At 38.2% G+C, this 12,094-nt stretch overlaps 1 protein-coding gene across 17 annotated transcripts in view; it reads left to right on the top strand.

Moving 5' to 3' along the window:
• ROBO2 (roundabout guidance receptor 2) overlaps nucleotides 1-12,094 on the top strand; it is a 1,466,835-nt gene that overhangs the window by 1,431,745 nt on the left and 22,996 nt on the right. For 16 of the 17 annotated variants that reach the window (XM_027549011.1, XM_027548934.1, XM_027549246.1 and 13 more), the window contains 2 exons: nucleotides 2,117-2,377; nucleotides 6,961-7,166. In XM_027549011.1, coding sequence (XP_027404812.1) covers nucleotides 2,117-2,377; nucleotides 6,961-7,166 — 467 coding nt within the window. Of the gene's footprint in view, nucleotides 1-2,116; nucleotides 2,378-6,960; nucleotides 7,167-8,121; nucleotides 9,285-12,094 lie in introns of those variants that run through there. The other variant, XM_027550223.1, reaches the window with a different exon arrangement.

The raw sequence follows: 12,094 nt of genomic DNA on the forward strand, positions 1-12,094 counted from the left end.
TGCAGATGTCAAAGAACAGTTGGATGAAGGTGTAACAGCATGTATACCATCATTGCAGTATGGTGCAGCATAGATTCACTGTTGTAAAAACCCTCTGTGCCCAGTCTGTTTACCCCTCCCTCCCCTTGACCTCTGGCAACCACTGATCTTTTTACTGTTTTCATAGTTTTGCTTTTTCTAAAATATCATATAGTTGGAATCATAAAGTATATAGTCGTTTCAGATTTACTTCTTTCACTTGATAATATGCATTTAATTTTCTTCCATGTCTTACTGTGCATGGCTTAATAGTACATTTCTTTTTAGCACTGAATAATATTCCACTATCTGGATATGCCATGAGTTATATATTCATTCACCTCTTGTAAGATATCTTTGTTGCTTCCAGGTTTTCAGCAATTATAAATAAAGCATCCATGCATAGTTTCTTGATAAATACATTTTCAAACAGGATAAGTAGGAAGACACTCAAGTAAAGCTATTCAAAAATCATCTGGACATTTACTAATTACTGGTTTGTAAGGGACATCAAGACTAGATATATACATTTGTAATATTCATTCTATTTTGGATTTCTTTAACCTAGATAATCTTCTATATGCTGGATACAGTAGTAGGTGCTGGAAATGCAAAGTTGAGAATTACGAAGTTCTTGAGTTAGGATCTCACAAAATAAGTGGGGGAAAAGAGACATGAAACAAATAATTTCAGTATAATATGGAGATTGCACAGTCTAAGTATTATCAAGTTGTAATCAGTTCCTTATGATGGGGACAGAGAAGGCTCACAGAACTAAAGACATTTGAATTGAACCTTGAAGGAGAAGCAGGAACTCACAGTCAGATGATTTGAGATTAGTTATATACAGACCCAGAGATTTGAAAAAATTATTGAGTAGGCTGGTGTTGGAAAATAATGGGAAATTAAACTAAAATAATAGGCTCATGAGATGGGGAAGTGTCTTTTAATCCCCACTAATGAGTTTGAACTTTTCTTACATGAGCAATATCACTGAATAATTTAAGCATAGGTGTGATGTGAATGAAGATTTTAGAAATGTAATCCAGTTGCCTATATGGAAGGTAGAATGGAAGGGATGAAGATGACACCCCAGGAGCCAGGAAATCTAATGGACTGGTTCACATCAGAAGGAGACTGATTTATGATCATGGGCGTAGAGGTGAAGTGTAGAATATAGACTTGGGAGATATTGTAGAGGTTGACTTTATAGAACAGTTACATCTAATATTATTTTTATTAGATATAAGTATAAAATAAAATTTCTTATTTTACCCTTAAGTGTTCTTTTTAAAGTACATTGAGATCTGTCTGATATATGAAAATAATAGCACTATGGGTAAGGTGTAAACAGAAATGCTGCTGATTTTGTGTCACAATTAAAACATTTTGGGTTGATTTTCCATATTCCCCAGCCAGAATCCCTAAAACATGGTATATTTAGAAATTGTTATTTTTCTTTTTAATATATATTTTATAGGATTAGGTTTTCAACTTCTGTTTTATAGATTTCAGATGTTGAGATACATGACATCAGTTTCTAATGAAAAAATTAAGAAAATTAGGATAGTTGAAAAGTTATTGAATGTATTTTGTAGCACAAAGTCTTAATGATTGACATGTCACATGGAATGGAAGGTTGGCATGGACCTAGACTGAGTAAATAAAATTATCAAACTTCTTAGATAAATATTGGCATATTCTTTTGGTGTACAAGGATGCACAAGAGAAGAAAGTAGTTAAATCTCCAAGCACCAAGTTCATTAATTGCCCATAATTAGCAATTTTTTTTTTTCAAGTGAATACCTTTGTTGGGAAATGATTGCCTTTTGTAACTGTGGGGTAACAATTAGCTAATAAGATCTTTTAAGAATAAATTGAGATTTTGAGATAACAGATGTACATATGGTTAGAAATTAAGATAATATCTAATAATTTACTATAGGTGATTTACTATAATAGGGCCAACAATGAGAAATCAGGCAGAAGTAAACTGAGAGAACATCTTAGATGTTCCTGTGGTTGCCATTCATGGCCAGTGTGCCTGTGTGTGAATGCCTATATGTGATGCATTCTCTTTTTTTTCATTTAATTTCAGCTACGACAGTGATAGCTGGTGCCCACCATTACCAGTTCAAACTTACTTACACCAGGGTATGGAGGATGAACTGGAAGAAGATGACGATCGTGTCCCAACACCTCCTGTCCGAGGCGTGGCTTCTTCCCCTGCTATTTCCTTTGGCCAGCAGTCCACGGCAACTCTGACTCCCTCCCCACGGGAAGAGATGCAGCCCATGCTGCAAGCTCACCTGGACGAGTTGACAAGGGCCTATCAGTTTGATATAGCAAAGCAAACATGGTAATTGTCCTTATCAGTTCAGGGGACCCATGCTTTCAACACACATAGAGGGGAAGCATTCTTGAACATTAAATTCACTAGAGAGTCTCACTGAACTCTGCAGCTGGAGTTAGAAATGCTTTGGTACAACTCTGTAATCATCTCCATAAGGAAATTGACTGAATAAATGTTAAATAATTTGACCAGAGTCACACAACTGATTAGAGTGAACTGGAGCAAGAATTCAGGATCTGCAGAATTTCAGGCTCAAGTGCTTTTGGCTACGCCAGAATCTTTTCTAATGTACAGTTAGCTTCAATTAGCTTCTTCTTGAACTCACTTCCAGCATCATAATGAAGGACTCTTTTTAGAGTCTTCAAAGTGCCTGTGATTAGTTCTGTATGTGGTTGTGAATATGTAAATGTAAGCTTCTGCAAATCACATATGGTCAGTGTCAGTTATTAAAAGACCTTTTCTGGGTTGAATTAAATCAGACAGAAAAAAGCAACAAAATTAGTACAGTACATGCATCCCTAGAAAGCCCTTAGAATACACTGTGTGAGTGTATCTGTTCAGTTACTCATGTCCGACTCTTTGTGGCCCCATGGACTGTAGCCCTCAGGGCTGTTCTGTCCATGGAATTTTCCAGACAAGAATACTGGAGTGGGTTGCCTACTCCAGAAGATCTTCCCAACCTAGAGATGGAACCCGTGTCTCTTCTGTCTCCTGCCTTGGCAGGCAGATTCTTTATCACTTGCTCCACCTAGGAAGCCCTTAGAGTAATGTCTTACAAATACAAATTCCTTGTTTTCCTAATAGATTTGTAAACTTTCATAAGATATAGATGACTGTCTACTTATGTATCCTATGAAAATGCAAGAATAGTGGGATCAACTCTCACAATTTTGTACAATTATTTTTTATTTACTCTCCCTTTTCCCAAATAGTAACATATGAGTTTGACTCTTGAAAATGAAATCTCAGTGACATCTGATTATCTCAGTGACATACCTCTGATTATGTACACACTCATTGATTTGTGTCCTGTGTTTGAAGTTAAATTTTCACAAAATACCATTAGCTTCTTTTTCAATAGTTTTAGTTACTGAGATAAGCTCATAATGAGATAAATCTTATTCTAAGTGTTAACTATTTTTTTCTAAATATATAACTAAATATACAAAGAGATACTAAAACCCAGAATATCACTTAAAGCTTATTACAAACATAGGTTCTTAGAACCAGAAGTTCTTGAACGTTTTCTCAATCATCAGATGTTTTTTCAAAGGTCAAAGACAATTTACTCTTAAAAAGTATTATTTTTCATCAGCCTGCTTTATAAAACACTATTAAAGCTGAAGCCAGCTGCTTTAAGAGACAAAGAATTTCCTTCAGGTTAATTAAATGAAACCCTGAAGCTTAATCATTTAAAGCACAGATTCTAGCTCAGGGGTTGTCAACTTGGCCTGAATTTGGAATCATCTGGAAAACCTGGATGTATAGCCCTCACCCCACATTCTGATTGCTTGGTCTGGCATTTGACTAGTGTCAGCCAAGGTTGGATCATGGCCGCTCCTTACTAGCTTCGTGACAACAGGCAACTTGCTTAACACTTCTGTGCTTCAGTCCTCCATTTGTAAATGGCAATGATAATTCATAGTAACTGACTCATCCACAAACTGAGAGAGCGGTCCCTCCAAGACCACCCTCACTTCTAACGTTATGTACAAGGTTGGAGAGTCCCCAAGATTATCCCCAGGTTTAAGAATTCACTAGCAGGAGCCACAGAACTCACTGAAAACTATAATTTCCAAAGTTATAGTTTATTATAATGAAAAGATATAAATTAAAATCAGCCAAGAGAAGAAATGCATGGGAAACAACTAGGAAATTCCAAAGTCAGGTCTCCTGTTGGTCCTTTCCCAGGTTAGTCGTGGAAAGGATAATGTCCCAGCGTGACAATATGGGTGGAGTATTGTCAACCAGGGAAGTTCACATGAGCCTTGAGTTTCAGAGTCTTTACTGGGGGTCTGTCTCCCAAATGAACTCCAGGAGTTGGTGATGGACAGGGAGGCCTGGCGTGCTGCAATTCATGGGGTCACAGAGTCGGACACGACTGAGTGGCTGAACTGAACTGAACTGAACTCCCAAATGTGGTTGACTATCAGCATGGCTGATCCAATTTCTGACCCTTCCTGAAGGTGGAGCTGATATTGTATGACTCCAAGTCCCCATCATAGGTCATATTGTTAGACTTTCTGGAAGAGCCTCCAGCCTCCAGGTAAACAAAGACATTTTATCGGATGGGACATTCTAGAGCTTAGAGATTACCTCTTAGGAGTTCAGGGCAGATGTTTCAGTTCTCTTTGGGCAAGGTCAAATTCTTTATTTCACATCTTAGTTTTTGGAAGAAGTATTGAGTTTATTAGAGAAGGCAATGGCACCCCACTCCAGTACTGTTCCCTGGAAAATCCCATGGATAGAGGAGCCTGGTGGGCTGCAGTCCATGGGGTCACTAAGAGTCAGGCATGACTGAGTGACTTCCCTTTCACTTTTCACTTTCATGCATTGGAGAAGGAAAGGGCAACCCACTCCAGTGTTCTTGGCTAGAGAATCCCAGGGACGGGAGAGCCTGGCGGGCTGCCGTCTATGGGGTCACACAGAGTAGGACTCGACAGAAGCGACTTAGGAAGCGACTTAGCAGTAGCAGCAGCAGTAAGTTTATACTTGTATAGTACTTAGTATCCAGCCACTCCATAGCTGTTACTATTCAGATGGCATGGGTTTTCACCTGGAGTTGTTCACTGCTCAGTTGTCTGAGTTGTCTTTCCACTCTTGGTGAGTGCTCCATAGTCCCTTGCTGAAGGAGTGAACAGTTCATCTCCACCTGTCCCAGGTATCCACAGAGCTGACTGCTTCTCTCTCTGAGTGTGCTTCCATTCAGTCTAACCATGCCACCCAATGTCACACTGACTCCCCATATACGAGGTCCAAGGATCTCATGGACAGAAGGTTCCATGTGCTCGCACAGCAGCTTACCCTACCGAAATGGCAGTGCCTCCATCTGGGCTGCACAGGATGTCACAGGAGGAATATTTTCAAATAATAATTCTGGGCTTTCCCTCCAAGGACTGTGTTCAAATTGACCCATGAAGTGCACAACACACTTATAAATATGACATACCCTTAATTGCAGTGGTCTTGAATGCTTTTTTCTTTTTTTTGGCTATTCCCCATAGCTTGCAGGATCTTAGCTCCCTGACCAGGGATTGAACTCAGGCCCTCAGCAGTGAAAATGCTGAGTCCAAACTGCTGAAACAGCAAGGACTTGCCACTGGTGGTCTTTTAAGCAACTTGTATCAAGGCCAAAAAAAAAAAGTTGTCTAAACATATGCCATATTCCCTCTTTAATGACAGTAACGAATAACAGGCTTGCTTTCCTTCAGCATTTTATGGTTTAGAAAAAAACTCCTGGTAATCACAAAACAAGCCAAGCGGACTCTAGGGTCCAGCTCTGCATTTTGCTAGCCATGTTAGTTGAAACTTAAGTCGCTTAAATTTGAACTAATTTTTTAAATTCTGAAGGAGAGATGGTAATACAAATTCTGTCTACTTCACAAGGTTAGGATTAGAGTTACCCACTTGTTGCAGCTGGTTTGTTTGGCACACCTGATGTTCTAAATGCACAGCACTAAGGTGCCTTTGAGGTACCTTCTGCCTTTGAGGTATTTGAGACTTTGATGGGGCTTCCCAGGTGACACTAGCGGTAAAGAACCTGCCTGCCAATGCAGGAGACATAAAAGATGTGGGTTCCATCCCTGGGTTGGGAAGATCCCCTGGGGGAGGGCATGACAACCCACTCTAGTATTCTTGCCTGGAGAATCCCATGGACAGAGGAGCCTGGCCAGCTACAATCCATAGGGACGCACAGAGTCAGTCCCAACTGAAGCGACTTAACTGCAGCAGCAGGGTAAAACAGATGCAAAAATAAGTAGCCAGGATACAAAGTAGCCATTCCTCCCCTACACTAGATTAAAGTGGAAACAACTGCCAGCCTGATTCTTGGAAGATCATGCAGGAAGAAGCCTGGTAGAGCAGGGAATGGGCTGGTTGGAGGGAGAGGGTGTTTGCATTCGGTTTTCATGTGATGTCTTTTCTTCATAAGGGTCAGCAGGTGACATGGGTTACACAGGCTTAGTAGAACTTCCACAGGAAACCGGGAACATAATTATGTTCTTTTTGGACAAAAACAAAAAAAATCAGATTTAAATAAATATTTGTGATGAATATTCCTTTTCTCTTGTGTGATTTATTTGAACAACAACAAAAAAAAAATGCTGGGACTGTGCTTTTTCTCTGTGTATCATCCCATAAATACCCATAGAAGAATGTGCTGATATATATTGTTGTTATGGTTTTGGCAAGTCATATAGGCATAGCTCATTGTCTCTGCTGAAATGTAAAAACAGCACAGTAAGCTCCAAAATTAGTTAAAGGAAAGTGAGAAGACAAAATGAGTTACCATCGCATGCTGTTTAATTCTAATTACAATTTTGTGGAATGCTAATCCATTCTTCTTTTTTTTCTTCCCATTTGAATCCCAGGCATGTTCAAAGCAATAATCAACCTCCGCAGCCCCCGGTTCCACCGTTAGGTTACATGTCTGGAGCCTTGATTTCCGATTTAGAAACAGATGTTCCAGACGACGATGCTGATGATGAAGAGGAAGCTTTAGAAATCCCCAGACCCCTGCGAGCGCTAGAGCAGACACCTGGATCCAGTACGGACAATCTAGAGAGCTCTGTGACAGGTAACGGAACTGATTTTATAGGAATAACTGACCCATTTGTCACATGAAAAATGCCTCGAAAATCAAATACTTTCTTATGTAAGATTTATTCCACTCCATCTATTTCGGTGACATTTTTAATATGTTAATATTAAACACAAAATTCAAAAAGGATTTGGAAATACTTTTGCTTTGCTGCAAAATGATAAGAAAATTCATGAATTTTAAAAAGCTTTAAAGACATGAAAGAAAACTCAATTATATACACGGCTTTCATGAAAAGTTCATTCTACTGGGGAACCAAGTCTATTACATAAAAACCTTGACTTTTAGAAATGATATATTTTGTATATCAGGAGCAATGTATGAAGAGAATACAATCTTAAAACGCTTCTTAGTATTTCACTCTGTAAAATCATTCACTGATGAAAATAACCAAGTCTTCAGAATAAGCCTCTTAAAGGTTGCACAGGTATTATTTTTAGAGTGGGGAAGATGGAAAGCAAGATAAACTATAAATTTATGCATTTCATATTGTTGATCCAATAATTGCTGCTCTTCCAAGAAATACAGTTATTTTTGAAGTTTACCCCTTTGCCTTTCTCTGGCCTCCTTCACCAAGTGTAAGGCTGCAACTGGTATTCCCCTAGGATGATCCCAGGATTGCATCCTATATCCAAGGATGTAAATTTATCAAATGGTATTGAAAAAAAAACTTAAATCCTAGTGTTTTCACGGTGACTATAGAGAAAAGTAAAAGTTTGGTCCTTTTAGTCAAGTAAATGTCCATTCTTTGATACACACACACAGGGGCCTTTTACCTGACTATAAAGACATACCTGCTACAAATGCTTGCCTCTGTATATCATTGGGTTCTTCAGTAAACCTACCCATTTCTGTATTTACCTTCATGACACCCTTCATTCCTGGAGGCCTTTTACCACAGTTCCATTTAATTCATTTTTTATTCCAACAGCTTCTTAATTCGGACTGATTTTACACTGCATGTTACAGTTCAGAAAAACTGGTGGGAACTACCTTATGACAGTGATGAAGAAGCATGGGTACCGACATGTTTTCCCTGCATGACTTCCTGAATTACACAATGTAATGCACAAACTTCCACTTTTCAGGTTTTCTTTTTTACCTGAGGGCTGTCTGCTTGCCGAGCTAATTAAGATTTAAGAACTCCTGTGATTTGAAATCCAGATCCAGCTGAAGGTGGCAGAGCAAAAGTTTAAATCGTTGAATGCAGAGAGCTAACTTATTAGTGCAATATTATGTTAAGCCCCTTTGCCTGAATTTCTAGCGTAATCTCCTTCAGGGTAAAATTCTGCATATTTTTGCATATCTCAGTAATGATACTGAACTCTTCTTAGTTAGGAATGCAGTAAAAACATTGCAATGATAAAAGTCAGCCATAGCCTATGTAGTTCTTTTATTAAATATAATGTCGAAGTGGATAAATATATCTATAAATCAGGAGAATGTCATTTTGAACTTCTACATACTCACCTACTAATATGTTTTGCTATCCAATGTGACTGTGGTTAAAAACAGTCTGAATTTCCCCTTGAAGCTAATATAACGTTCATTTCAAATGGAAGCTTTTATTGCTAAGAAAAACTTTTATTTTCCTACTTGAAGTCACTGTTTAATCACTACCACATGTAAAACCCTCAGTGTGTTTAGATATGTATTCATGATAAATTTATCCTATGAATAATGTTTCTCCTTAGTAAAAGAAGTTGCACTCTTCACCAAAGAAGCAAAGTAGGAACTCTTTTCTTTCCTTTTTTTTTGGCTTTACAGTAACTTTGTGGGGAAGGTATGATCAAAGATTTCATCTGCTCTCTAACATGAAATTGTAATTTAAGTAAATATGTTAAAAATAAAAGTACATTAAAAAAAATGATGTGTGTGTACAGAAGAGTGTGTGTGTCTGAAAATCTAGGTAGGGTTTGTGAATATGTGTAAAGTGTGTGTGTGTGTCTATGTAGGAGTGTGTATATGAGCATAAGTAGGATTGTGAGTGTAGCAGAGCATGTGTATACACATACGTGTGTACATGGGGATGGCCCTGAGATGAATGTATGTACAGACCAAATGCTGTAGAAATCATCGTGCTAATGACTATTGCTCTAACGTGTTTATGTTTTCTTCAGACACTCAAGGCTAGCTTAATGGTGCTAAATGAGGTGGGCAATAAAACAGAAACTATTTCCGTTGGGTTTTTATGTTTTTAAGATGGTAAGTGCCCACAGAGAGGATTCTGATTTTACCGTCAGTCACTTTGAGTTCTAAATTTCTGTGTGGTGTGAGTAAATCATTTCTTTCATCTAAATTCTCTATTTTCATTTTCATAAGCATAATGACCATTTTTTTGTGAACTAGAACTAACAATTATGTTCCAGTCTTTAAATGTTAAAGCCAACGGAAAGGAAAGTCCAATGATAACACAGAGATGGGCTAGTAATTAGCCTATATGTAAAATTATTTATAATTTTACTTCTGAAATATGTTATATTCCAACAGCTGCCACATTAAGGAACATCAGTGGTTAGCCAGGCACAGAGCCTATATTTGTAAAGAAATAAGTATATTATTTTCAGATATTTTCTTAACAACGAATTTATGAGGGACTCTAAAAAGTTTGAAATAATGGTTCATGGATGGAAAAAGCCAAGAAGAGAGGAAAATATCAGTAATTCTATAGCTCATAATTTTGGTGTCTTAGTCTGGTTGGTTTGTTATAACAAAATATCATAGACTAGATGGCTTAAACAGCAAATATTGGAAAGCTGGGAAGTCCAAGATCAAGATACAGGCAGGCTGGGTTTCTGGCGTGAGCCCTTTTCCTACAGGAAGCCATCTTCTCGCTATGTCCTCACATGGCAGGAGAGCTTGCTAAGGTCCCTAGTCATACCATGATGACCTCACCCTCATGACCTGATCTAAACTTAAATATCTCCGGAAGGCTCCACCTCAAAATGCCATAACATTATGGGTTAAAGCTTCAACATGAATTTTAGGGGGATGTTATCATTCAGTTCATAATACTCAGAAATGGAAAATATATTTGAAAATCTGTTATTTATTTACTTCCACAGCAAATATTTATTGAAAATCTATTCCTTCCAACTGCTTGGCTAGAAATTTAGGTTTGATAATAATAGTAATAATAGCAACTTGCACATACACGACCCTTAGTATGTGCAGGGCACTCTTCTGAACAGTTGGCGGTTTTTGGTATGAGTGGCTTTGTGAGCTAAGAAACTTTCTTACATTTTAAAAGGGTTTTAAGTAAACAAGAAAAAAACATATGAGGAAGACAGCAAAGCCTAAAATATTTAGTATCTAGGACATGACTGAGAGATTAATCCTTGACTTGAGCACCTTATAGAAACACTTCCCAGGTGTCACTAGTGGTAATGAACCTGCCTGCCAGTGCAGGAGATGTAAAAGATGTGGGTTCGATCCCGGGGTCAGGAAGATGCCCTGGAGGAGGGCATGGCAATCCACTCAGTATTCTTGCCTGGGGAATCCCATGGACAGAGGAGCCTGGCGGGCTACAGATCATAAGGTTGTACAGAGTCAGACATGACTGAAGCGACTTAGCATACACACACACCTTATAGAAAAAGTCCACTGATCCCTGTTCTAAGGTTTTACCATATATTAACTCACTTAATTGTCATAATCCTTTATTTATTCTCACTTTATAGATAAGGAAATTGAGGCACAGAGGGGTTTAAAGACTTTTTTAAGCTCACCCACCTGATAAATGGCAGAAAAATATTCAAAATCAATCAGCTTTACTCTAAAGACAAATTATCTTTTTTTTTTTTTTTTGCTTTTTTATTTTTTAGGAGGCTATTTACTTTACAATATTGTGTTGGTTCTGCCACACATCAACATGAATCCATCACAGGCATACACGTGTTCCCCATCCTGAACCCCACTCCCACCTCCCTCCCCGTACCATCCCTCCAGGTCATCCCCCCAAAAAAAGAAAATGCCTTTTCCCAGGGCGGGGGAAGAAAAAGACAAAAGTGATAAGAATTCAAATAAATTACAAAATTAGTGCCCCTCAAAAAAATAAATAAATAAAGACAAATTATCATGATCTCAAGAGGAAAGTGATTTCCTGGTCTCCTCTCTCGCTTTCTGTGCATGTATACATATATGAATAAATATATATTTATACAAATACAGTGTATTATTTTATCTCTGGAAACAATTTTTACCCCCTATAAACTTAAGATCAAAAATTATAGTTTTTATATGTAACTTTTATTATTTGTTTTTCTCACATTTAGTTCTATATTCAGTTATACTGACTCAAGCTAACAAAATTCAACTCATCACCACTTTTTGTAGGGAATCACATTTTTATTATTTTCTTTTAACTTTCAGTTTAAACCTATTTGGTTTTAGTAAAGTAGAAAAATGTTTTGATTACAGCACATCACACTCTTTTTTTGCCTAGAAATAAACATACAGGATTGTTTCAGTCTTCAGGAATATGCTTGTACTGCTAAGTCGCATCAGTCATGTCCAACTCTGTGCGACCCCAGAGACAGCAGCCCACCAGGCTCCCCTGTCCCTGGGATTCTCCAGGCAAGAACACTGGAGTGGGTTGCCATTTCCTTCTCCAATGCATAAAAGTGAAAAGTGAAAGTGAAGTCGCTCAGTCGTGTCCATCTCGTGGTGACCCCATAGACTGCAGCCCACCAGGCTCCTCTGTCCCTGGGATTCTCCAGGCAAGAACACTGGAGTGGGATGCCATTGCCTTCTCCAATGCTTGTACTAGTTCTGTCTAAATGCCAAACCCACCACTTGGGGACAGCAGGATAGGAGAAGCCTTTAATACACATTTTTGGTTTTTTTACTTCCATGGTGGGAGTCAAGGGTGACTGTTCCCTGTATTTAATGACTCTACCACAGGA

The sequence above is a fragment of the Bos indicus x Bos taurus genome, chromosome 1, assembly GCF_003369695.1.
Source record: "Bos indicus x Bos taurus breed Angus x Brahman F1 hybrid chromosome 1, Bos_hybrid_MaternalHap_v2.0, whole genome shotgun sequence".
In the NCBI taxonomy this organism is placed as follows: Eukaryota; Metazoa; Chordata; class Mammalia; order Artiodactyla; family Bovidae; genus Bos; species Bos indicus x Bos taurus.